The following is a 27,216-nucleotide window of genomic DNA, read 5'->3' on the forward strand; positions in this document are numbered from 1 at the left end:
TGTTTACTCCTTAAACCTCAAGACAGCTTGAGTGTCAGTTCCCAAATTGAGATTTCTCTGTAATGTTACTGTTTCTGTGTGCTAAACCAATCTTCCAATGACATCTGCACAATAAGTATGTATTTGGAGGACTGATTACATAGTTGTGCCCTGAAACCAGCCCCCTGGGATAGTTCACAGGGCAAGAGATGAAGAGGCAGCTTAGAAGATAAAAGGAAATTTATAAGTTGTTGCCTTGTATTTATATAACACCAAGTTTCACAGAACTCAGAGAACTTTGCCAAACTGTATAAACCAAGACCTCTTGACCCTTAGTTTACAGCTGAAGTAAATGGTAGGATATTAGTGGTCCTTTGGTTTTTCAGAGTTTTCTGTTGTTGCCTGAAGATGCAGCACAAACATACTACCCTATGTTCTAAGTCCCTCTCTTGAATCTCCTGAGCCATCAGAACTTTCTGAGGGCAGCGCAGTACCTCAGAGAGGACATGGACGTTACAGATCTATGATCAAGCTTTAAGTTCCTGTGTCATCCACAAGGACAAAGATCCAACAAGGCAAATAATCTGATCTGTTTTAAACAGTTGGCACAATTGTTATTGTATCACATGTTGCTCAGACATGAATACATCAGCTCCCTGGTAATTAATTGAGAGCAACCAGAGATACTCCTATAATACAGGAAAATCAAGCACTTTTAGGCTCATCTTGAAGATGAAAAGGGGACAAAAGGTAGGACATAAAGCTGTTCCAAGGGCTTTTGTAACATCTGGATGGGGACTTTATGGGGGAATAGCTAAGTAATATATCAATAACATTTGATTAGAATTTTAGGAAAAAATACTTTGATATCTATAAGAACAAGAGACTCAGCTCAGTGGTCACCTTCTCTGGGCCACCTCCCCTCATCAAGATTAGGTGACTCACCTCAGTGTTCCCAGAAGACAGTCATTTATATTTCTGTCATGGCCATTATGACTGTGCATTGTCAGGATCTGTTTGTGTACTGGCCTCCCAACTAGCTGTTAGCACCTGGCCCCAGGGTCTATGTCCTAGACTCGTTTCTTCAGATCCTGCAGGAATTTAATAAATGTTTGCTGAATTGAGTTGGATTTTCCCTTAACTATCAGAAGATGCCCCCTTTACTTTGGGGTTGGAACTTACAGAAAGAGATTATCAGGGGCCAGGTATTTTTGATTTAGACTAGACACCCCCTTCCCTGTAAGAGAGCATCTCTCTCCTTACTTAAGGAAGAAAGATGAGAGCCCCAGTTCCATCAAAGGCATATAAATCCACCCACATCCTCCAACCCATAAGTTCTTATAGAGACACACATTTTTTAAAAAGCACAAAAAACCTCACAGTTAATATCTGTTATAATTCATTGAGTACTTAATATGTGCTAGGTGCTATGCTAAGCACTTAACATATATATTCTCACAATTATCTAAGAGTTGAAGGTGAAGAATCTGAGGCTCTTAAAAGTTAAACCATCTGCATAAGGTCAAGGAGCAAGTAAGTTGTATGAACTGGATTTTATCCCAGATTTGTATGACTCCCTAGCTCATGCTCTTGCTGGAATGAAGGACTGAAGATCAGTCACTTACAACTTAGTATGAATTAGCTTAGATAGTTTTGTTTTCCTAATTGTTAATTGGAATGAACTGAATGAATTGTTTGGGGGTAGAAAAAGGGTTGAAAGAATTGAGGTTTTGGCACAAGTGGTAGAGAAAAGTCATCTGGGAATTTGAGTAGTAAGAAGTCAAGGTCATTAGGATTATGTCTCTAGGGGAGAGAAGAAAGAGGTTGTAGGAAAAAAATCAGAGAGGCGAGTAGCACAAAAAAGGAGGCAGGAATCCAGGGTCATATGGGGGACACTGGAGAAAGAGAAGTGTGTGTGCCTGTGTGTGTACGTAAGATAGTAACAGTGTTTGTAATTTACAACATGAATGGGCCATCAGCTCAGCATAAACTAAGCCCATGGTTGTTAATAGTGGCAGAGCAAAGATGCAAAGCTCAAAGACAGCCACCGATGTCTTCCAGATTTGTAAGCCCAAGCTGTATCTCTCCAGATGACTTAGTATTTCTTTATAAAATTGTTTTCTTAGGAACTGAGTGCTTTGCCTAGTGACTCAGTGCTGGGTCTTAACGGAATTCACTTTAGGTCTATTTGATTTCTCTTTAGCATGGTTCATTTCCTACATATTTGGCTTTGCCCTGAGAAGTGTGTGCTCTAATAAATTTTCCACTATCCCTTAAGCACTAGATTCAACCAAGAGTCTCATTCTACCCTTAGCAACTGAGAGCATGAGATGAGAGTTATCTGTTGGAGATCAGGAAAGAAGATCCTGTTAACTTATCTGTGATCTTCACCAGGTCATAAGCTACTAGGAAGCTAGGAGGACTGGTTCTTGTCATTGAGGAAATTCCCAGGCCTAGAGCTAAGTGCCTAGAATAGGATAGGGAGGGATGGAGGGAGGGAAGTGATGGAGGGAGGGAAAGAGGGAGGGAGGAAGAGGGAGTGGGATGCAGGGAGGAATGGAGGGTGTATAAATGTCACTAATAGAGGTAAAGGCTGAACCACAAGCTCTTTAGTAACAACTTTGGAATTAAATATATTTTGCTCCAAATCTGAACCTGTCACCAGCTAGTTACATGATCCTTCTAAAGACTCAGTTTCCTCAGCTATAAAGTTAGGACAGGAATAGTAAATCCTCATAAAACTGTGGGAAAGATTAAACAAAATAATGTATGTAAAACGAAGAGCAGAGTGCCTGGAATACTGTAAGCTCCCAATCAGTGGAAGCTGTTAGGAAAACCCTGCCTTGCTCAAAGATGGCCTGTGAAGATTAGCAAGGATTGTGGGGGCAAGATGCCTTTAAGTTATCTGAACCCTGGGTTGGACTTTACTTCTTTCCTTCTCTCCTTTACTCTCCTTTCTATTTCCTTCCTTCCTTCCTTCCTTTCCTTCTTCCTCACAAGCATTTGTGGAGACAACAGGTGAAGAATAAAATTATTTATATAAGCTTTCTGATTCCTGACTTATCGCAGGCTCTTCTGACCGTCAGGACACAGCTGTTCATTTCTAGGAGTCACACCTCACCTGCCCACAGGCTTTACTTCCTTCAATCAAGTCACACAGGATATTAACTTTTTATGAATATCTGGCCTCTGTCTCCCCTGCTCCCACTTCATCATCTTGTTGCTGTTCTTAAAAAACACACCTTATTGGATTAGGTGTTAAAATAAAATGGAATATTCCAACAACTGCTACCTTTGGCAGGTGGATGGAATCCAGGTGAACCAGCTGCTCTGCTTCCAGTTCTGGAACTGCCCAAGAGATCAGACAAGGCTGAACAGAAAGCTGCTTTGAAGCTAGGTTCCACTCACACCCTCCCTGTTACTCTGCTCCCATGCTTGCTGGTTAAGAAAATTTAGGAGTAAGTTGCAATGATGGGAGTTCCTGTTATGGCTCAGTGGGTTAAGAACCTGACTAGTATCCATGAGGATGATCCCTGGTCTTGCTCAGTGGGTTAAGGATCCAGCATTGCCATGAGCTGTGGTGTAGGCTAGAAGCTGCTGTTCTGATTCAACCCCTGGCCTGGGGACTTCCATGTGATGCACCTGTGGCCCTTAAAAAAACATACACACATACCAAAAAACCCTGCAATGACTATGAGATAAACTTGCAGGTTTTTTATATCATGGTTTTCCTGAATAAGGAGCCTTAGCTGACAGAGCCTTATTTTTTGGAGCAGCTACTCTATAAAGTAGGGTCTGGCTGAGTGTTTTATGAATGTGATTATCCTTACAACCCTTCCCCCCTCTCTGGTTTAGACAATTATATTTGCTTTACAGTTAAGGACAATTGAGTCTTAGAGAGGTTAAAGTAGCCAACCTAAGGCCACAAAGCAAATAAGGGAGCCAACATCTCTCTGACCTCAAAACCCGTAATTTCTCCCCAATTCCAGTCTCTCTATTCCTGTACAGAATACTTAGCATTAGCATTTCCAAGTGTCCTTTGATTCTTGTCCTGAAGTCACCCCATTCCCACGAGTTGGAGATTCTTATTAGGAAAAATAGGATATCTGATGAAAAAAAGTGATGCTAAGATGATAACGACTACTTCTCCCAGAGTCATGCCCACCATCAAAGTAAACCATGGCTTCAGTATTTAACTATTTAACTATTTGCTAACAATGGAGTAAGTGTCAAGTTCTAGGCAACCTGGGTAGAGGGTCCTTTTTGGCTCTTTGAATGCCATGATGCCTCTGGCTTTCCAGAAAGGCAGTTGTGTCTATCTACACAGACAGAGTCAGCAGCAGTGAGTGTAGAGAATGCACCACTATATAGTGTTCTAGCATAGAGCCAGTTGCTTGTGTTTGTGTCTGCCTAGGCCCCTGGGAATGTCACTCCACAAATAAAACTAGAAGCTCTATGAAAAAGCAGTGAGAAGCTGGTGGGGCTGGGAGCTATGTTAATCCAAAGACAATCATTCTAGGCTTTGTGTCATTAACACAAACACCAAAGAAAATTCCTTGTAGCCTTGGTAGATAATTAGGCAAAATGATGAAGCAAAGAAAAAATGGTAAAGATAAGAATAAAGGAAGAACACTGGTTCACCACAGGAAAGGTAGTAGTTGGTTGGACTCTGCTTTGTGACAGAGCTTTCTGTAACTGAGGCATGTAACCTAAGAGCTTTCTGACCTTGGGCAGGAGGTGCTGTGACAGGAACCATATTTTCAGAATGACAAACTTTCCAAGTGGTGTCCACCAGGTTCCTGGGCACAAATCAGGAACCCTCATTTTTAGATTGCCTAAACATCTCTTTTTATCTCCTCCTCCAGTCTTTTTCCTCCTTTTTATTTTCCAAGTTTAAGAAACATAGTAACAGAGCAAGTTTCTAACACTAAGATTACAGAACAGCTCTTCATCTCAAATTGCAAGAGGACTTCTCTCAAAATTTCCAAAGAAGACCTTGGGCACACTTAGGCGGCAATAATTCTCATTTCAAAGCTTTGGCTCAATCACTGATGCCTTTAAACTATTAATTCAGGACTGTAGAAACACTGGGTTATAGGGAAAGACACAAAATGAAAATGGAAAAGATTTACTTTAGGAATCTCCACTCTACTTCTGCTGATTGATTTATAAGCTGGAAGGTTTCTAACTGTAAAACTCCCATGTTTCATCACCATATCTGCAGCAGAAAGCTATCTGGTGGTAGTATTTCCATCACCGTGGTGCTTATGAGCAATGGGATTGATGACTGGTACAGATAGGTCAGCTTTTGGAGCAGGGAAGAACACAGGTGGTTGTTTAGTTTCATAACTATCTTTTAGAACGGTACCTAAGATTAAAAAAAAAAAAAGTAACAGCTTCTCTAGGACCATTCCCTCATCTCCGGCTTTACCTGCTTCAGGGAACAGAGGGGTTTGTTCATCCCTATATCCCCAGCATGATGCCTGGCACAAGGTAGGCATTCAATAACCACTCGTTCAATGGAGGATGAATGAAGAGAAAATTCCAGTTATCTGAAAGGGCACTACAAAATTCTAAGTTGAGGGATGAAGAGGCATTTTGTAGCCTTTTAACATGGATAGATACCATTAAGGTATTCTAGAAACCTTCATCATTTCAGTGTTTGACCATCCTTGCTGTCTGAACGCTCTCACCTACATTTTGCTTATGGAAATGTTAAGCCTTGTCGTCCCCTGTAGACTTCTCAGGGCTTCTTCATTTATAGTTAAAGCCAGTTCTTGTTTTGTGACTAATAGAGGTGCTTTGTCTCTGGGACTTAAATTTGACTCAAGGTATTTTCCTAATAGAATGCACTTTTCCTTTCTTTTTTTGCAAAGCTTCAGTTCTGTGGATAATTATCATTACCTTCAAGGAATCATAGATTATCAGAACTGGAAGGGCTTCAGGGATCAACAAGTGGCCCCTCTGATTCCTTCCTTTGTGATACTTCCCTGGGCTCTAGCCTCCTGCCAGGTGGACAGGCTAAGGCTACATCCTACTGGGTTGGAAGTGGAGGCAAACAAAATGCTAACACACCTAAGACACGAGGCCTTTATTACTTTCAATGAAAATATAATGGTGTATATTACACAAAACACACTATTTATTTATGACACTGTAAGAGAAAAAGTGCAGATGCCTCTAAGACCATAAAAGCTAGCCACTGTTACTACTTTAGCTGTTGGATGAGCAGCCAGAGTCATCTTTCTCCAAGCCAATCTGTCTGCTCCACTCCTCTGTTTAACTCATTTTTTTTTCTTTTTTTTTTTCGGTCTTTTTCGGGCTGCACCTACAGCATATGGAAGTTCCCAGGTTAGGGGTTGAATCGAAGTTATAGCTTCCGGCCTACACCACAGTCACAGCAATGCCAGATTCGAGCCAAGTCTATGACCTACAACACAGCCAATAGCAACACCAGATCCTTAACCCACTGAGCAAGGCCAGGGATTGAACCTGCATCCACATGGATAATAGTTAGATTTGTTTCCGCTGAGCCACAATGGGAACATTCCTTGTTTTACTCCTCTTAATGGCTCCTATTGCCTATAAGACATAAAGTCCAAACCACTTAAGCAGACTGGGCTATCCTGGAGCCGGACCCTGCCCACCATCCAATGCTAGCTTTCATTTCTTATCCTTTCCTTTGCGGTTATGCTTTGCATTCTGCCTGTAACATTTCTTCTCTCTCTTCCTTACCTGGGTAAATTCTTCTCATGCAGGATGATTCAGCCTAGGTATCACCTCCTCCAGGAAACCTTTCCCCAAGCCTCTTGCTCCCCTAGAACTCTGAGCTTGCCTCACAGCAGCTAATGCTTTGAAATCTTCTTCCCTTAACTGGTAACTCCATTAGAAAAGGTTTTGTCTGCTTATCATCTCTGAGGATCAAATATAAGCAGACTGCTGTGCGTGAAGACACCCAGTGCATCTTTATGTTTTATTGAATTAAAATGTAAAACAGTTTCTGCCCCTTTTTTTTTTTTTTTTTTTTTTTTTGCACCAAATTTCCCTTTAGTCAATGGTTTGTACAAGGGCTTTCTCAGAATCCAGGCAGAGTATATGGTTTAAGGGGCTGTCCAATCATACAGATGATAACAGGAAAGCTTCCCTCTCAGGTATTAACTGAATGGATTTCCCTAAAACTGCTTTCAGTTGACAAGATGAGATCCAGTCCCCTTGATCTTTACTCCAGATTCATGCGACAACTAAATCTGTGTTTGCAAAGCAGCTTCTAAAACCATCAAAGTTTATTTCACAAACGTCTGCGGTTGATAGAGCAGAAGATGTGGACCCATGGAAAGAGCTCTCATTAGGGGAAATGAAGATTTAGATGTCACACATGTGGCGTCTACCCTTGTTGATGTCAAAATACTGCTGGGGACAATTCTGATCACTACGCCAACACATTCCTGGGTAGAGAAATAGCAGAGGCTGCCACTGGCCCAATCAGGCCCAACTGTTAAGAAATGGGCCTTGGCAGGTTCTTCTGTTGTAACTTGGCCATTGGTGGAAGAAAAGTGAGAGACAGTATAATTATGCATCAGGATTTACCAAGGAGGATGACAATAGTAGTAGCATTAGCTTTCTAAAGGTGCCCAAATATGCCTCCAAATATGGACCAGTTTCTGTGGAGGCTAGTGAGCTTTGGGTTGTTTTTGCCTTAAGCACTTAAAAGTTAGTATGGATGGATCCCAAGGACAGCATATGGAAACTTTGGAAACACAGCAGAAGATAAACCAGTACTTTGAGAGCATGTTGAAACAGTAACCTTTAAAACAAGTTGTCAAAGGGGATGGTGCCTGTAAAGCTTTGAAAGCTCCATCAAGTAAATTAAAACGTGGTTGCATAAAAAGGCAACACCTTCTGCTGTAACCATTTTAGGCTACTATAAAAGAAAATTAGAAATTGGAACTCATGTGCTGGTAGTCCGCATGGATTTTGTTAGGGTACAATAAAAGAGGCATTCTAAAGTTTGCTTTTAAAGAGGAGACTCTGTGACCTTTAAGACATTTTTCCTTAACTTTCTCATCTCAAAATAGAGCTTCTCAAACGTCTTTTACAGTTTTATAGTTTGCCAGTCCTTAGGAACCACCCCAGGTCTGAGGGGAGGGAATGAGGTTAGGGTGGGGGGCAGAAACCAAGTACTGTTCCTGGAATTATAGGCTCCCCCCCCTTCACTGTTTATCTATTCTGCACCACTCAGCTGTTCTCTGTTGCAGAGAAATAAAACTTTAGTTTAAAAAGTATGTTAGAACAAAGCTGCAGAAATTGCCTGGAATTTCCTTCATTTTCCGCCATCTGGCTTTCATTGTGTCCTTCTTTCCCCTCCTCCATGTACGTTTACCAAATCTTTTCAACACACACTGGCCAAGCTATCAAATGCTTATAATTAATAGCAGTCGGACTCCTTTTTTTTTTTTTTTTTTTCTTCTTTTAAGGTAGTGCTTTCTGGCTCTCCTTAGGCTGCTCATGTCATAGCTATTATAAACAGGGGAGATGGTTGGTAAAACTTCATTACTAAGACTTAGTTGAACAAGAAAGAAAATTGAATCAAATTTAAGTCCTGAGTGTGAACTAAAAGTATTATTCACCAAAAATGAAAGGGGAGGAATAAAAGAATTTTTCTGAGGGCCTACTATGATCCTATTTTAGAGAGAAAGTATCTGAAGATCCAAAAAGGCGTATGACCTCTTACAGGTTACATAGGTAAACATGACAGAAGAGGATTTGAACACAGGTCTTAATCTACCTGTGGGTTTTAAATTTGGTGATCTTGGAGATAGAGAAGATCTTTTTCTTTTTTTATATTTTTAAGTTTTTTATTAGGGTGTAGTTGATTTACAATGTTGTGCCAATTTCTGTTGTACAGCTAAGTGACCGTCATACATATATATACATTCCCTTTTTTATATTATCTTCCATCAGTGATAGGGAAGATCTTTAGTGCATATTATCAAGGGAAAAATCAAGTTGCCAAACTGTATATATATATTTGTATGTGTTCATATACTCATAGAAATGCACAGAAAAAGATATATGTAGGAGTTCCCTTTGTGGCTCAGCAGGTTATAAACTAGACTAGTATCCATGAGGATGTAGGTTCGATACTTGGCCTTGCTCAGTTGGTTGGGGATCTGGTGTTGCTGTGAGCTGTGGTGTAGGTTGCAGACACAGCTGGATCCAGCGTTTCTGTGGCATAGGATGGCAGCCGTAGTTCCAATCTGACACCTAGCCTGGGAACTTACATATGCTGTGAGTGCAGCCCTAAAAAAAAAAAAAAAAAGAAAAAAGCTAGATATATGTATACAAATGCATAGAAGAAGGTCTGGAAAGGTTCGTACCAAAGCACTAACAATGGTTATCTCTGGGGAGAAGAAGGACATGGAACTGCAGAGTATGGCGGTGAAAGGGGGAGCATGTGCCTTCCTTGATTACTTCTGTTGCGCTTGAGTGGTAAAGAATGAGAATATTGACATATTACTCATGTAATTATAATGCTCAGCTTTTAATTATGAACAGGAGGGTGACTTCTTTCTAATGACTGATCTTAGGTCCTTTTCAGATATTTCTCCCTTAAGCAGGTCTAACCCACCAGTGAAGGTAGGCAGGGTCCAGGGGTGGGGGAGGCTTCTAGGCATAGTTCGCTCAGAGAGTGGTAAAGGCAACTGAAATAATTTTTCTTCCTTGTACTGATACATTCTTTTCCATCAATTTTGATGCAAAATTCTCACGATTCTCAGCTCACAAACAAACATGGTCCTAATTTCTTCTGGCCATTTTAGGCCAGGTTCTTAACAGATGAACACCTGTCCTTAATATACTATCTTCCATCTCTCCAGACAATCAAATTTCTCCCTGAGTAATGCTAACAATTCCTTCAACCTCCATTGCACCCACTCTCCAAAAGCTTGTCCTCATGTTCTTACTTTGGGGATACTTTGCCATACACGGCTGCTAAGATAAAGGATAATTTATCCTAAGGCTATTTGTGCTTTAAAGGTATGTAAAGCCTTAAATAAAGAGACTCTATTAACAGCATTTTCAGCACTACCTTGTGGGTGGGAGAGAGGGGGTAAGGAGAATGGAGAAAAGAGAGCACACTGAAGTCTCCCCAGTTATTATTAGGGTCTAAGCATTACTACTTAAAAATATGGCCCTACTCCTTTATATTCATCTATTCAATACAACACTAAATAAGCACCTACTACATGTCAGACATTATGCTGGATGCTAGGGGGATAGAGAGGAGGATTAAGACATAAAGCTGATAGCAAGAACTTTAAAATCTAGTCCTCTTCCATTCAGATGGCCAACAGGCATGTGAAAAGATGCTCAACATTGTTAATTATTAGAGAAATGAAAACCAAAAGTACAATGAAATATCACCTCATACCAGTCAGAATGGCCATCATTAAAAAATCTAAAAACACCAAAGACATCCAAAAAAAGAAAAATGGAGCTGGAGGAATCAGGCTTCCTGATTTCAGACTATACTACAAAACTGCATGTACTGGCACAAAGACAGAAATTTACATCAGTGGAACAGGATAGAAAGCCCAGAATTAAACCCATGCACCTACAGTCAACTTATCCATGACAAAGGAAGCAAGTATACAATGGAGAAAAGACAGCCCGTTCAATAAGTGGTGCTGGGAAAACGGGACAGCCACACGTGAAAGAATGAAATTAGAACATTTTCTAACACCATGCACAAAAATAAACTCAAAATGGATTAAAGACCTAGATATAAGACCAGATACTATAAAACTCTTAGAGGAAAACATAGGCCAAACACTCTCTGACATAAACCACAGCAACATCTTCTCAGATCCACCTCTTAGAGTAATGACAATAAAAACAAAAATAAACAAATGGGACTTAATTAATTAAAAGTTTCTGCACAGCAAAGGAAACCCTAAATAAAATGAAAAGACAACCAACAGAATGGGAGAAAATATTTGCAAATTAATCAACTGACAAGGGATTAATCTCCAAAATTTATAAACACCTCCTTCAGCTCAATACCAAAAAACCAAACAACCCCATCAAAAAACGGGCAGAAGATGTAAAAAGACAATTCTCCAAAGACATACAGATGGCCAAAAAACACATGAAAAGATGTTCAACATCACTAATTATTAGAGAAATACAAATCAAAACCACTACGAGGTACCACCTTACACTGCCCAGAATAGCCATCATCAAAAAGTCTATAAACAATAAATACTGGAGAGGGTATGGAGAAAGAGGAACCCTATTACACTGTTGGTGGGAATGTAAATTGGTGCAACCACTGTGGAAAATAGTATGGAGATGCCTCGGAAAACTAAAAAATAGAATTACTATTGGATCCAGCAATCCCACTCCTGGGCATCTATCCAGAGAAAACCAGGACTCCCAAAGACACATGTACTCCAATGCTCATTGCAGCACTATTTGCAATAGCCAAGACATGGACACAACCTAAATGTCCATCGACAGAGGAGTGGATCAAGAAGATGTGGTACATATACACAATGAAATATTACTCAGCCATTAAAAGGAAAGAAATAATAGCATTTGCAGCAACATGAACAGACCTAGAAATTATCATGCTAAGTGAGGTCAGTCAGACGAGACACCAACATCAAATGCTATCACTTGCATGTGGAATCTAAAAAAAGGACACAATGAATTTCTTTGCAGAACAGATACTGACTCACAGACTTTGAAAAACTTATGGTTTCCAAATGGGATAGGTTGGGGGCTGGGGGGATGCACTGAGGGTTTGGGATGGAAATGCTATTAAATTTGGTTGTGATGATTGCTGTACAACTACAAATGTAATGAAATTCACTGAGTAATTTAAAAAAAGGAAAGGAAAAATGTGGAAATAAATCCTTGAAATTGTATGTTACTCTGCCATCATCAAATAATCAAGACTATGAGGGTTATTTCAGTAATTTATTCTGTTGTTGCTATTGAAGTTCTGTTAGAATGTACTGCATAATTTGAAAACAAATGTATAACTTGAATTCTAACTACACAAAACTTTAAACATGCTTTTGAAAATAAAATAAAATAAAATTTCAGGCTCTAAGGATAATAAATAAATAAATGCCACAGTGAAGCAGGCAAAAAAAAAAAAGAAAGCTTTTGGGCTTCGGTGAACTTAGGCCTGGATGACACCTGCAGTGTTTATCAGAGAGGCTTAATCCCAAACCAAAGCTCAAGGGGTTAAGCAGCTGGTGGGGAGATGGCTCTCTTAGAGCCTCAAAGCATGGGGCCCTCTGCACTGGCTCCTTTCATGATCAGCAAGGTTATCTGGCCTTGCTGAGAAAACAGGCCACCTGACCCAAGGCCACAGCAGGAGAGAGAAGGAGAAAGAGCTCCTCAGCCCTACTTTCCTGGAAAGCAGGCCATCTCCAATGCTAAAATCCATCCCTGCAGTCCAGGCAGCCTCTGCTGACTGGCGCTTAAAGCCGACCAAACCCCCTGCTCCAAGGCCGTGGTGGGTAACCTGCCCCCTGGGCCAATCAGAGGGTACTTCACTCTGGAGGGCATAGTGGCGCCAGATCTGAAATAGCATTTCAATTCTCACTCAGCTGTAGGCGAAGAGGGGTCACTGCTTTAAAGGTACAAAGGAGAAGCAGGCATAACCCAATAGGCCTGATGGGAGACCATCAATGAACAGGACTTGGTGGAAATGGAACTTGGGATCTTGCGGCCTGGGGTTGATACCATAAAGCCTCCATAAAGCCTGCAGAGCATGACACCAGCTCTGCACCTTAGTGGCAAGGTGACCGTGGATGACCAGCTAGTTCCTACTTCGGCTCATGGCCTCCACGTTTGATTGGGAAACACCCCCACCTGTGCTCATTGTGTAGCTCCAAGAGCACTGCCTCGTAAAAAGCGGAACTCCAAGTTATGGCATGGAAGGCTTCAGAATTGAAAAATTACATTTGTTTGATGTCAGTCATTTTAACTGAGAGATACGTTTGCTGATTTTGCAAACCTATGGCTACTCTGATTTTCAAACTCTTAGTTAAGCCTGTAAACATCCTAGTCCTTACCAGTTTTTCAGTGTTGTGGTTTTACATAAATTTTACCTAAGTCTTAAAAAAAAAAAAAAGGTCTAAAAGCATGGACTTCCCATTGTGGCTCAGAGGGTTAAGAACCTGACTAGTATCCACTGGGAGGTGGGTTTGATCCCCGTTCTCACTCAGCGGGTTAACGATCCAGTGTTGCTGTGGCTGTGGCATAGGATGGCAGCTGCAGCTCCAATTTGACCCCTAGCCTGGGAATTCCATGTGCCACAGGTGCGGCTCTAAAAGGAAAAAAAGGTCTACAGACAATAAATGCTGAGAGGGTGTGGATAAAAAGGAACTCGGTGGGCATGTAAATTGCTGCAGCCATTATGGAGAACAGAATGGAGGTTCCTTAAAAAAACTTAAAAATAGTTACCATATGATCCTGAAATCACACTTCTGGGCATATATCCAGAGAAAATGCACCCCTGCATTTGTAGCAGTACGATTTACAACAGCCAAGACATGGAAGCAACCTAAAGGTCCATTGACAGAGGAATGGATAAAGATGTGGTACATATATACAATGAATACTACTCAGCCATAAAAAGGAATGAAATAATGCCATTTGCAGCAATACAGATGGACCTAGAGATTATCATACTAAGTGAAGTAAATCAGAGAAGCACAAATACCATATGATATCCCTTATATGTGGAAATTAAAGAAGTGATACAAACAAACTTATTTATAAAACAAAAATAGATTCACAGACATAGAAAACAGATTTATGGTTACCAAAGAGGGAAAGGGTGGGGAACAGATAAATTGGGAATTTGGGATTAACATATTCACTCTACTATATATAACTTAGGTAAACAACAAAGACCTACTGTAGAACACAGGGAAATATACTCAATATTTTGTAATAAGTATATTTGTAATAGATAATGGAAAAGAATCCAAAAAAGAATATGTATAATATATATAACCAAATCACTTTGCTATACACTTGAAACAAACATAACATTGTAAATTAACTATATTTCAATAAAAATTAAATCTGCATTAAAAATACAGTACTCGTCAATCAATAACTACTATTTTTTGAAGTGTTCTAAAAAAAAAATTCAGGGAGCCTGTGCACACGCATGAATGCACACACACACAGACACACACATAGTCGCATATAGACACACACAACCTGGAATGATTGGAATACCTCCTGCTTGAGAACACAGCCTTTTTGCTGAGAATAGCCAGGCATGTGCAGCCATCAGTCTAAACCTGGTGAAAGCTGGACATGTGCTTCTGATACCAGGTCTGCCAATCACACAGAGGAAATTAGAGGGTAAGTTTCATCTTAGAAAGACAGCCTGGATCAGTCATGCCTTCTAGGGCCTTTGGTATTTCTTTGTGTGACCTGATAACTCTGACCGCGACACAAGAGAAAAAGCAGCTTCCTAACTGGTGATCAGTAAGACGAACAACTTCCTAGAAAAGCTCTTTCTCTTAACCAGCAACACCTCCTAGAGACACGAACCCAGTGACTAAGATGAGGAACATCACTTCCACATATCCCACAGGAAATGCTATTTTATTTTTTAACACATGGACATTCAGCACAAGCCAAGAACCCAAAAGCCAGTGTACAGAAACTTGAGGCCCATCAGGGTACATACCAAAATGTGCAAGGAACACTGATCCACAATAAGAATTGTGGATTTAAGATTTAAATTAGCCCCAAATGAAGTGTAGGTGCTTGGGAGACAACACAACCATGCCCCTTCTAAATACATTTTCTCTTTCATGCACATGACATCAACATTCAGAAGGAAATATTTTACCCCTGGATGTCAGACTGAAATATTCCACAGTAGATGCATCTCTACACATTTCACACTTTTAAGATGAAACTCTGCTTTGGCTCTTGGATGGAAGGTGATGGCAGCAAGTCATATCAGGTCACTTTGGCCCCCTTTGTTGTTTTAATTAGCATCATTCCACAAAGGCTCATCTGTGTCTAGTTGGCTGAAGAAAGCCCTGGCTGTGCCCAGCAAGAGGTCCTGTCTGTCAGTCTGATGGCTGGCTGGTGGACATCAAAGCACTGAGTTTATCTGGGGCAAATGCAGTAATGTCAAGTCCGGCAAAGGTCCTTGCCTTGGAGCCAATCAAAAGGTCATAGAGTAAGTCGGGCTTATCTAATTTAAGCATAGTCAGTACTTGGAGGATGGGAAGTAACATTTTGTGTCCTATTTCTCCTGCTGCCCTATGAAGGGAGGGGTTTAGTGGTTGTAAATCCCAGAAGACGTTCAGTTTCTCCCAATTAGTGACTCCTCGGCATTACCTCCTACAGCTCATCAGAGCATTTTGATGTTATCACAATGCTGCAATGTGCTTAGAAAGATCCCCCCTGCTGGTTTTGCAAGTGATGGTAAATAAGAGAACAGAAATGATATCAATTATCAGCACAGAGCAGCAGTAGCAGTAGTAGTCTAGTATCTCTGCCTTTAGAGTCACAAAGAGTTATGGGACTATTTGAGCAGGACACGATGACCTTGGATCATCTGGTACAGCTAGTTAGTTGTGCAGATGTGGAAACAGAAGGAGCAGACATCTTGCCCGATGGCACATAGCTAGTGGGTGGCAGAGCTAGGATGAGAAGCCAGGCCTCCTGACTGGCCAACCAAGGCCCTTGTAGGCTGTCTCTGCTGTAATCTTTCTGCTTCTTCCTGTTAAGGAGACTGCAGTCAAACAGAGGGGATTTGGACTCCTTGATCATGCAGTGAGGTCTCATGCTCGCTGGAGAATAGTGAGGTCGGGACAGAGATGTGGGCAGGGGTAGAAAAAGAGGTTTCTTAGGATTCTATGCACTAGATCTAGGCTTTTCTTAGCCCAGCCCTTGGCTATTTTACTAGCTGCTGTTCTCATGGGAGGGGTGCTGCTCCAAGCAGTGGCTGACTGATTTTCTGGCTGCCTTGGCTGCCTTGGCGAATATGGCACTCATGGCCCTCTTCACTTCTGCATCTGAAGAGGGAAGCCAGACCCACCCTTTAGATCAATACAGGACAACTCTGGTGACAAGCAGGAGAGTGGGATGGTGCCCTGATCTGATCCAAGGAGACTAACAATCTATATCATCTAAGTCCCAAAGAAAGGCCCCTAGGTGGCTGGCAAGTGGGACAAGCAGCATTAGCTTGACCAGAAAACTATCCTTAATTCCTGCAGGCAACACATGGCTTCTTATGTGATACTTAGCAGAAATGGAAGAAATATTCTTCAAAAACAGCAACTGCCTCCATATCTAGGATATGACCTGGGAACATTCTTCACCCCATTGGCAGACTTGAAAGTCTGGCTCTGGTTCTTTCAAGGCCTCCCTTTGAAATCAGCCTCATGGATGAGATGGTTTAGCTTCTAGAGACTTGTTGCAAACAAGCATCTGAAGGCAAGTCTGTACAGACACAATAACATTGTGTGGACTGAAGCAGTGATTGGATTGACTGACTAAGACTCAAGGTTGGATAATAATGAGACCCAGGCAGGGCTGAACAATGAAATGCTCTATTGATTTTAGGCATGTGGATTGACACATGCCCCCCAGAGCATGCTATCATGAATCTGCATGCTGTGTGCATACAAATTTCACAGCAGATCTGTTATACTACCCAGATGCTTCAGTTCCTACAATCCACAAGCCAAATTGTTATTAGCATGCGAAGGCCTGGGATGCAGACTAAAAGGTGGCAGAGACCATAATGTCTGTGGTCAGTTCACATTTCCTCCAGGAGAAAGCAGCCATGTAGCCTGTGTACATATCGGCCACACCACCCGGCTTTGCTTTGGTGCATGGAGCCTTCCGGACCCTGAGCATGACCACTGGGCTGGAATTCCAAAGCCCTGGTTTCAATTAAATTTAAGCGGATTTGACTGAAAGTTTGAACTGATGCTAATTGGTTTTCAAAACACTGGGTAACAATAAGCATTCAGGTCTTGCCCACAGACAGACGCGCCCCATTCTGAACACACTCCTGGGCACCAGGGTGGCCAGTGCCCCCCTTACCTTGCCGGGCAGGGATCCAAACTGCAGGATTTCAGGAGCTGGGGGGGCCGCCGGCTGGTCACGCACAGGTTCTCGTCTGCGGGCTCTCGCGTCTGTTTGTTCAGGCAGCTCACCACAGCCTCTTGGACACCTGCGTACAGATCACAACGTCAGGCCCACATGGGCATGTGGGGGGCGAGCGGGTGGAGACAGGGTGGCTGGTGGGAGGTCTCTGGTAGGGAGGACCTGCTGCAAGCTTGTCAGGCGGTTTAAAGCCTGGGACTGCCAGGGCTTGTCAGGCGTCACTCCATTTGTAGAAAGCACTCAGGAGCCTGTGCCCCTAAGAAGGGCAACTCCCCTAAAGAGGGGAGGCTGCTGCCAGCCCTGTTGAGATGCTTAAAAAAACCTGCTAGCCAGCTATACAGCTGCCAGTGCTGAAAACAGGATAACAATGCAGAGGAGAATAGGGTGACCAAAAAAATGGCCCCAAGACCTTCAAGTGTTATATTTTAATCATGGGAGATGACTGTATTTGGAAGGCAGGTCCAGAGCCATGTTTTTTGTTTTCATTTGTTTTGTTTTTGATTTTTTTTAAAATGAGGTATAGTTGATTTATAATGTGTTAGTTTCAGGTGTATAGCACAGTGATTCATATATATATATATATACACACACACACACACACACACATACACACATGTATACATGTATTCTTTTTCACGTTCTTTTCCCTTATAGGTTATTATAAAATATTGAGTGTAGTTCCCTGTGCTATACAGTAGGTTCTTGTTGGTTACCTATATTATATATAATGAGTATTCACATGTTAATTCCAAACTCCTTATTTATTCCTTCTCCCTCTTTCCCCTTTGGTAACCATAAGTTTGTTTTCAATATCTGTGAGTCTATTCCTGTTTTGAAAATAAGCTCACTTCTATCTTTTTTTTTTAAGATCCCACATATAAGCAATATCATATGATATTTGTCTTTTTCTGTCTGCAGAGCCATGTTTTAATATGCCACATCTGTAAACTGCTGCATCTTGCACCCAGAGCTTTGATGGTTTGCTTTTGATTCTGGTTCATTTATTTAGCGACCTAGGGAAGCTTGGGAAGTTTGAACAAAGAAAGGGAACAAGAGGCATAATGATGGCATCCATGGCAGACAATCTTTTCTACATCCATGGAAGGCAGTTTTTCCACTGCCACCCTCATGCCTCTGACCACAAAGCTAATAAAACTGGAGTTTGAGGAGTGATTGGCACATGGCTCTTGGTGGATCTTCCAAGATGGTGCAGGATCCCTCAAGGGGACTTTCATGGAGCAGGGAACACATGTCACCTGCTAATGTAGTGTCCAAACACTTCATTCTGCTTCTCATAGTCATATAAGCAAGAGCAAAAGTCCTCTGGGTAAACATTAGTATCTAAGTATTGAGGCCAGGAGTTTGACATGCTCTATTCAATCCTCTCCACAACCCCACCAAGCATATACTATTTTTATCCCCACTTTGTAGATCAGAAAACTGAGGATTAGAAGCCTAAAAAGACTTGCTAGGTTCATACAGTTGGAAAGTGATGCTGCAGTGGTTGTGCCTTACCACTGGAGCTTTAATGACTAACAACATTAACATTTAAAAATGCTAAGAGGCTGCTATATCTGCTGGAGATCTTCAGGAATAACCTAGACATGTGTCTGGAATTATTTCAGCAGAATTCTGTTTAAGAAAGTAAAGAGACAGGACATCCTTGATAATTAGCTTTCAGTTATTCATAGCCATATATATATATATATATATATATATATATATATATAAAGATATGTACATCTAAAAATATCTACCTATTGTTAAATATTGGTATATAGCTATAGTAGAGTATGTGACAATCCATATAATTAGTTTTAGCTATAAATGCACATACATTTTCTTTAAAAAATTTTCTGCATTGCTTCATGAGTTAGTACCTGATAGAGTACAACTGACCCAACACTTATTGGCCCTGTTACTTCCCTCCTCCTAACTGCTCTATGTTTCTCTAAGAAGTTATCACTTCAATCAATAGACAAATGCTTCTTGAGGTGATATTACACTAACTTAGAAAAGTCACTCAGCAAGACCACTCTTTATTTTTATTTTATATTTTTTGGCCAGGCCCACAGCATACAGAAGGTTCTGGGTCTGGGATCAAACCTGAGCCACAGCAGTGACAACACTGGATCCTTCACTGCTAGGCCACCAGGGAGCTCCATGACCACCATTTATAAATATATATACGTATGACTGGGTCACTTTGATGTATGGCAGAAATTTACACAACACTGTAAATCAACTATACTCCAATAAAAATAAAATAAACAAAAAAGTGAGTCCCATTTACCATATTAAATTATCATTGTTTATATTAGCTAAAAAAACAAGTGACATGTTAAAGCCAGAATCCGACTTGTCTTTTTTCCTAGTAAGTCTGATAAATCAAACATTAAAAAAAAAATCAATCAGTCACAACATTTACTCTGTGGCCATGAATGCCACTTTTCATTTTTTCTACGCCTTTGATGAGCTTCAGAAATTTTCATTTACATATATCATGGCCAGCTCAGGGTAGAGCATGTGAGATGTATGCTAGACATTCAAGATATTCCATCAGATTCTGTAATGCTGACTACAGGGTGTTCTCCTAGTTGCAGCTGGGATGAGCCACTTGAAATTCATGGTATGATGGTATAGCAAAACATTTCATGGGAAAATGTTGACATCATCACTGATACTTCCCACCGGAATAGTCTGGCATTGTTAAGGTCATGATGACAAGGTGCTGGGCAAGGCTAACTATCCCGTGTGGAATTTGGAACTATGGTTGAGTTCAAAATTAAATTTTCAATTCATTTGCCTACCTGGGAGTATACCAGAGACTCTCAGGGTTGCCCTAAAATAAAATATATTTTGGCTTTAGTCAGCTATTGAAAACTTTATGAATTTGAGTTGACAATCCCTGAGGCAGGAAGTGACCACAGGCCTTTTGTCACTTGCCTTTCTTGAAAGGGCTTGGTTTAGAGGCGAGGAGTGAGGGGGAGGGTGTACGAGTGACATGACCTGTTTCCACTTTGTGAAACCCTTGTTTATGGCACTGAGGTCCTTTCAAGACTGCAAGGAATGGGATCACAAGAGCTCAAGTTTCTGAAAGGACATCAATAATCTTCTGAGACACGAAGAACACATTTACATGACTAATCATTTAGCTCAGGATAAAAATCAGCTTTGGAGTAGTCAAGTGCTGAGATTAAGAAGCATTCTACAGTTACTACATTCTAATCCTATGCTGTTCAGGATGACGCCCTAGACTTCAACAACACTGCGTGGAAGGGTCCAGTGGCCTCAGCATTCCTAGGTGGGGCCTGGGGTCGGGGAGGCTCAGGGCCGAGCTCTGTCATAATTAAGGAGTAACTGGGACCAGCCCTGTGGTCAACGCACAAGAAATTTTTGCGGCATGAACGCATGAAAGGCCTCAAGGGCAGGGCATTCCAAAGCACACCATGAGATTTGGGTGAAGGGGTGGTGGGAATGGGGGCCTGGAGGAAGGCACATGAGGGAGCAGCCCTGCAATGGGGGGAGGGAGGCGTGCGAAGACTTCACCTGGGTTCACAGTATATGTGGCTCAGGGGAGTCAGAGGTTGGGACGTGAGACACTGGCTCATCCAGTTTGTGCTTTTTGTTTTTTTTTTTCCCACAGCGGCTAATTTATGCACTGAGAAGAACAGTTTAAACCAACACAGAACACATATTAAAGTACGGTCCTCTCTGAATTTTCCTTTCTTGAAAGAAGCAGAAGGAAAGGACTTAAAAGGAAAAGAGAGCAAGAAGCACAGCATTTCACCTTTTATGCTTGCTGAAGTCAATTTCAAGTTTTCCTCAGCAAGATTTTCATGTCGATTTTACCATCTAAGGAGGTCAGTACAAGAAAGCTGCTCAAGTTCAAATCTGCTCACTGTGACCACACCTATCATTTCACATATAGGAAACCAAAATATAATAAGGAGATGATAGTGGCACAGAGGACACAGATCTGAACAGGGTAGGCTTACTTTCAATCTTCCAGAAAATGGGATTTTCAGTGTTTATATCTCCCAGAGTAACATAATTGTTACATGATATTTGATGACAGCTGGGAGAAACACAGCCACCAACTACAGCCTAAATTACTAACGAGTTCCTTCTGGTTGCTACCTCTGCTAGGTGAAAGGTTACTTTTGTGTCTATCCAATTTCATCTCTTGAGATTGCAAAACCAATAAAATTAGGTCCACCAGTCTTATAACCCCAAATTGATGTAAAATCTGTTTGTTAATCTTGAACATTGTTGATGGGCTTCAGCAGGAATGATTAAAAATATCTATAACCTTGTGGGTTATATTTTGGTGAAAGATCAAAGTTGGTGATACAATAACATGTTACTGCCAAACAATGACTTCAAAATATACATGTCTCAGATACCAAAATAATTTTTTAGTGTGTATGGGCATCATATCGATGATATGGCCCAAGCATGTTTTCACCACTTTGGAATTTTCAACTCGAACATTTTAGGCAGAGATATATTACCTTGGCACAGGGACGCAACTGTACGTAAGCATGCACAGTTGTTGACAGTTAAAGACCTAAGACATTTCAGTAACTTTACCTTGCCTTGGATATAAATGAGGTACACTTTATGTTCTACAAAGGCCCTCGGTTCCTACAAGCAGAGATCAATTGTATAGCCAACATACAAATCTTATTTCCAAATCAATATCTTCTGAAAACATTTTAAATTAAAAACATTCCATCAACTCTCTACACTTTGAATTTTATACCCCCCAGTTGATCAGCCGAATGGTCAGAATCTTAAAGATAAAGCTATCTGGTTATTTATATATTCCATTACAGCATCGTTTTCCCCATCTGCTCATAAAGTTCCAGGCTTAACTTGTAACTGAGAATCATAACTGAGAGATCGTAAATAATCTTTGTTCAAAGCACATTTGTTTTAGACTGACCATCATGATTGTTCAATTCAGGTGATCATGGAAATTGGGGCAACATACGACTTCCTTGTGATATCGGAAAGAAGCAACTGCGGCCACTGGCGGTGGTCTTTCCACCTGGCCTCTCTCCTCCTGCCTGGGTTCTGAGATCGCCAAAGTGTATTTAATACTCTCCCTCAGTGAGCAGGGAAGAAAAGATGTCCTCATTATGAGTGGAGAGCACCACAGGATCACAGATTAGCCGAGTGCCAAGAAACTGTCCTCCAGAATCAAACGGGAAAATTTAGGTTTTAAAATAACAGGCTTTCCATTAAAACACTTAAGAACTCCACAGTCAGAAATTGGAAGACTTAGAAACAAACGAGAACTTCAAGGTCAAGACTATTAAATGCTTACGAAACAACCCGAATGGAGAAAATTGATTCTTTGCTCCAGCTTGTCCCACTACCCATTCCTTTTCAACCACACATGAACAATTTGGGCACATGTATTCTTACATTCCCAGTAAAGTCCAAAGAGGCTTTTTACAAAATGTTTCCAATATGTCATGGTTTAGAAGACAGTTTGGGGAAATAATTTTAATATTTATATTAAATATGTAAAAATGAATTTATGAACAAATTTATAAACATATAATATATAATTATATATATTTATTTATTTATACTAGTTAGGTAGGGAACTTTGCTGGGAATGCAGAAACTTAATGTGACAAAAAGGGGTACTGACATCCAGTGAGAGGGATTTGATGGGAAATCAGCCAGGCTTTCCTCGCCTATCAGAATCTCTCTTGGGAGTAGATGTGGGGATTGAATCTAATATATATGTATTTTTACAGTGGTATGAAAGCCCATAATCTTGAATTAATTGTTGATTTAAATGCTGTATCCCACGACAGTTCCATTCATAACACCTGAAATAAAAAAAAAAAAAAAAAACAAAACAAAACAAAAAAAAAAAACACCTGGACTATCTCTAAGAGAATCAGGTCAATACACATGGAGATATTTACCATCATTTAAATAAATTCATTCAATGACAAAGCTTCAGGGACTCTCTAAGGGCTTAAAGAAGTGAGGTATGATGGGAAAATCCTAGACTGAGAAATAAACTGCCAGCCTAGTCCCAACTTTGCTCAGTAGCTGTGTGATCTTGAAAAAGTCACTCAGCTTCTCTGTATCTTGGTTTTCTCATCTGTAAAATGGCAGTGGGGTCAGTCTTTTTCAACTCCTCTCCAGTCCCAGGTAACCAGAGTGTTCACTGCCCTTAGACACCCTTTCTGTTTGTCAAGAGATACTACTTTGGGGATCTGCTGAGTAAATGAGAGGAATTGTAACCTGCCCCTGGGAACAGCAGAATGTTCTGTCATCTTGGGTCTTGGTTCATATCACATGCACTGAGCCAAGGGCAGAGATAAATAAAACTGAATGTTGAGAGCGTCGCCAGGTGGCTGTCAACTGTGTGTCTTGGTCAGATACACTAGGATAGAGTGCAAAACATCAGAATGACAACTGAAAGCAAAAGCATTAGTTGTGTTGGCCACTCACAGCTGACAGTCTAAAAGCCTCTCAAGCCTGATGCAAAATACATCTGTGTTTCATTCAGTCCGCTTTACGTCGAGAATGGCTTTCTCCCCCTACTTGTCATTCTTGCAGTAGAGGCAATCATATGACACAGCGGCAGGCAGGGAGAGAAGTGACAAAGGACAGGAAAATGGAAGGATCTGAGGCAGACCCCCGTCTTACCTCCTCCGCAAGACTCAGAGCACTTGGTGAAGCCCTCGTACTCCCAGTCGTAGAGCTCGTCAAAATCCTGAAGGCCACCCAAGAGGCCATCTGTCTCTTCAGGGTTAAACTCAGGCACCTCTCCGTGGCATGGTCCTGCATAACAGGGGCGCTGGGACGCTGGTCTGGGCCCTTCACATTCGTCCACCGGCAGGTCGGCCACGGACTGAGAGAAAGACAGGAGCACCTGGCACCTGACTATTCGCACCTGGGTCCCCACGCCACAGGTGACCGTGCAGGCCGACCAGGCCTCTGGGATGAACCTGCAGTCCGAAAGCAAACAAGAGGACAGCATGAGAAGCCCCAAGTATGAGGCCTTGGGCACTGTGGACAGCCACATCCCACCTGCCACCTGGGCCCAGGGCCGTCCCAGGATGTGCGCTGGGCTGTGCCACCCTGTTCTGTGATGGGCGCTTTAGTGTAGCTCATGAGCTCGCTGACCCCTGTTTCTGGATTGGTTTCTTCTTGAGGGTCATGTGAGCTCCCAGCTGGAAGACATTCCAGCTCCAGACCACCTGCTTTCTCTCTGCTTTTGCCCCCACGGTGGTAGCTCTTCAGAGCAGGGGACTGGTTTCTTCTCTCTCCATCTAAATCCCAGCACTTGTGCCTTCTTGCAAGATGCTGGCTATTCTTACAGCAGACTAATACTGATACTAAAAATCATAACAAAATAAGCCCTTAGAGATATTTAAGGAAGTATTTTTTTTTTTTTTAGTCTGGATTTCAGATTCTGTAACTTTCTTTGCTTTTCTGCTCAAAGTGCTTCCCAAGATTTGTTTATATATAGAAAGAGATTTTTTTTTTTTGTAAGTTTCCAAGAATGGAGCAAAGCCTTGTTCCTCAAGCATTCTTTGAATTAGTCTGGACAGCAATTCTTTTTATATCATAGAGAAAAGCCATGCTACAAATTTAAATCCACAAGCATGTCACAGTAAATGAGGGGTTCTGCATTCATACAAGTTTGTTCAACAGCCACATCGGTGAGAATTTGGTTTCTCTCTGAGTTTCTTTAAAATGTAGGACAATATCCAAATTCTAAAAAAAGAAAAAAAAAAAAAAAGGAGTCTTTTTTCTTCCTACTAAACAATGGTGGCCATAACTATAATGACCTTGAGAGGTGAATAGGGAAAAAAGCCAGAGGCAACCACTAACATTTTCAAAAAATAAATATAAGAATCTAGAGAAAGGATTCCGGACTAAAAAAAAAAAAAAAAAAAAAAAAAAAAATTTGATTTTTCCATGATCCTACTGCTTTTTCATGGGGAATCATGCTGAGGAGGCATGCAAACCTGGCTCTTTAACCTTGACTTTGGCAGAAAAGGAAAGGACTGATAAGAAGTTTATAGCATTAAATCCAAGCAAGTGCAAATGGTTCTTATCTAGTTTAGGGAAACTGAAATTCTAACAGGAAACTAATCCAAGTTTCAAACTGGGTGAAGCACAACAAAGCTGAGGCCTGGGCCTGAGCCTGGGCTGTGTGTGGAGCTGGGGGACAGGCCCAGAGAGCTAGACCCTCGATATCTGAGGCATGGGAAGAGGCCCTTCAAGAAGGGTCTGCTGCTCAAGGGCTCTGAAGAGCCATTCCCTAGGAGAGGACGAAGGTCACATATAACCTTGTCAGGAAAGCAGGCAGGGGAAAAAGGGCCACCCAGAATTATTCCTGAGATATTCTCATCACAATGTGACCTCCCTCTTTCATTTTTGAATTCCTGACTCCATCTTCTGGCACCTAGAAAATGTAGAGGGAAAAAGTATCCTAAAGGATTAAATTCTTTTCTCTTTCAGTAATGCTAACTGTAGCGTTTTTTTTTAATATAAAACCAAGATCTGCAATCAAGATTATGTTAACCCTCTTATTACCCAGTCACATATATCTGCCTGGGTCCTAGAACAAGAATCAAAACAAAATACTGAATTTTACAACCTGGGTATGAACAGAAAGGGAAACATGTACAAAACTATTCTGCATACAAGAGAAACCCAAAAACAAATGATAAGTTGGCCAACTTTGACAGTAGTGATGAGTAATGCTTCTCTAATAATAGGGTGCTGAATTTTTTTCTCAAATAGAAAAGACGACAAGATCTTAAAAAGAACAACACCCTCTTAGCTTTTTCTGTACAGTAAGGGTAACTGTTGTCTGCTTTAGTAGCCCTCTTCAGTGACCATTACAAGAGAACAGGGACCAAATAGATTTCAGGACATATTTTAGACTATTTTAGACTTTGTGGGCCGTGTTTGTGGACCTCGTTGTGATACTCAGCTCTGTGAAAACAGCCATAGGCTGTTTCCAAAATGTACATAAAATGGGTGTGGCTGTGCACCAATAAAACTTCTACAAAAAATACAAACTTATAAAAACTGGAGTGGGGGGATTGGAAGGGTGGTGGAAGGGTCTGAATATGGCCTAAGGGCTGCAGTTTTCCAACTCCTGTTGAAAAACCTTTAGTGGAGATATCAAACACACTGCAAGTCATAAATGATCTCCAAATTTATTTTAGGTCTCTGTTTCCATTTTCCTCCACATATATAAGCTTATAAGAATGATAATCAGCTAAATTGATGTGTTTATGTTTTATCTTCTGGATAAAAAGTGAGTCCCAAATGAAATCTAGAATATAAAGGATGCTCAAAGGAAACCCTCAACTCTCTTTGCCTATAACATGACTTGTTTGCATTTGTCTCTATCCAGGACCAGGATACACCAAAGGCAGAGTAGAAAGGGCGGGCTACCAAAGCCCATAAACTCCTTGCAATGATTGAGACTTGTTTATTTTAAAGCAGTGTCTAAGAGAAAAGAAAAGAAATGTGTGTGTGTGTGTGTGTGTGTGTGTGTGTGTGTGTGTGTGTACACATGTGCACGTGTTTTTGACTATCTGGATACTTAAGGTTAATCTACTTTATGTCTCCCAAGTGAGAATCTTATCAAGTGTCAAATAACCTTACTGGCTTATCTCCCAGCCCACTATCCTTAGGTCTTCATCAAGTTCACACCAATTAAGAACAATTTGGTCTTGAAGTGGTGCTCTCTTTTGGCAGTCACTTTAATTTCTCTGGTGCATACATTGGATGATATATTATTCTCTCTCAATGAAGGCAGGAGATTATATTTCAAAAGGAAAATATCAAATAGTGCAAATGGCCAAATGAATAATAACTGTTTTTCATATGAAACTTTCTCCCACCTCCCTAGATCTCCCAGCTCTGTATTTACTATCTTAAGCTTTCTGGCCACAAGTGGGAGGAAGCAAGGTCAGGGAGAGGGCAGTCAAATGAGCCAGGAGGTTTAACTGTAATGTTTAGAAGACTCATCTTGAGTAGTTCTTGCTGAGTTAAAATCTTTAAAGT

General features: G+C 41.1%; 1 protein-coding gene across 28 annotated transcripts in view; it reads right to left on the reverse strand.

The window, feature by feature from the left end:
• ADAMTSL1 (ADAMTS like 1) overlaps nucleotides 1–27,216 on the reverse strand; it is a 1,005,193-nt gene that overhangs the window by 206,275 nt on the left and 771,702 nt on the right. For all 28 annotated transcript variants that reach the window (XR_014821152.1, XR_014821138.1, XR_014821132.1 and 25 more), the window contains 2 exons: nucleotides 23,830–24,131; nucleotides 17,086–17,215 (listed from right to left, as the gene is read on the reverse strand). Coding sequence is in view for 17 of the 28 variants with exons in the window: in XM_084984414.1 (XP_084840540.1) it covers nucleotides 17,086–17,215; nucleotides 23,830–24,131 (432 nt within the window). In the remaining 11 variants the exon portion in view is untranslated. The remainder of the gene's footprint in view (nucleotides 1–17,085; nucleotides 17,216–23,829; nucleotides 24,132–27,216) is intronic.

Source organism: Sus scrofa, chromosome 1 (genome assembly GCF_054392235.1).
Source record: "Sus scrofa isolate SSC_HxYL_T2T_F1_AM1 chromosome 1, Sscrofa_HxYL_maternal_Yorkshire_Landrace_v2.0, whole genome shotgun sequence".
Lineage (NCBI taxonomy): Eukaryota > Metazoa > Chordata > Mammalia > Artiodactyla > Suidae > Sus > Sus scrofa.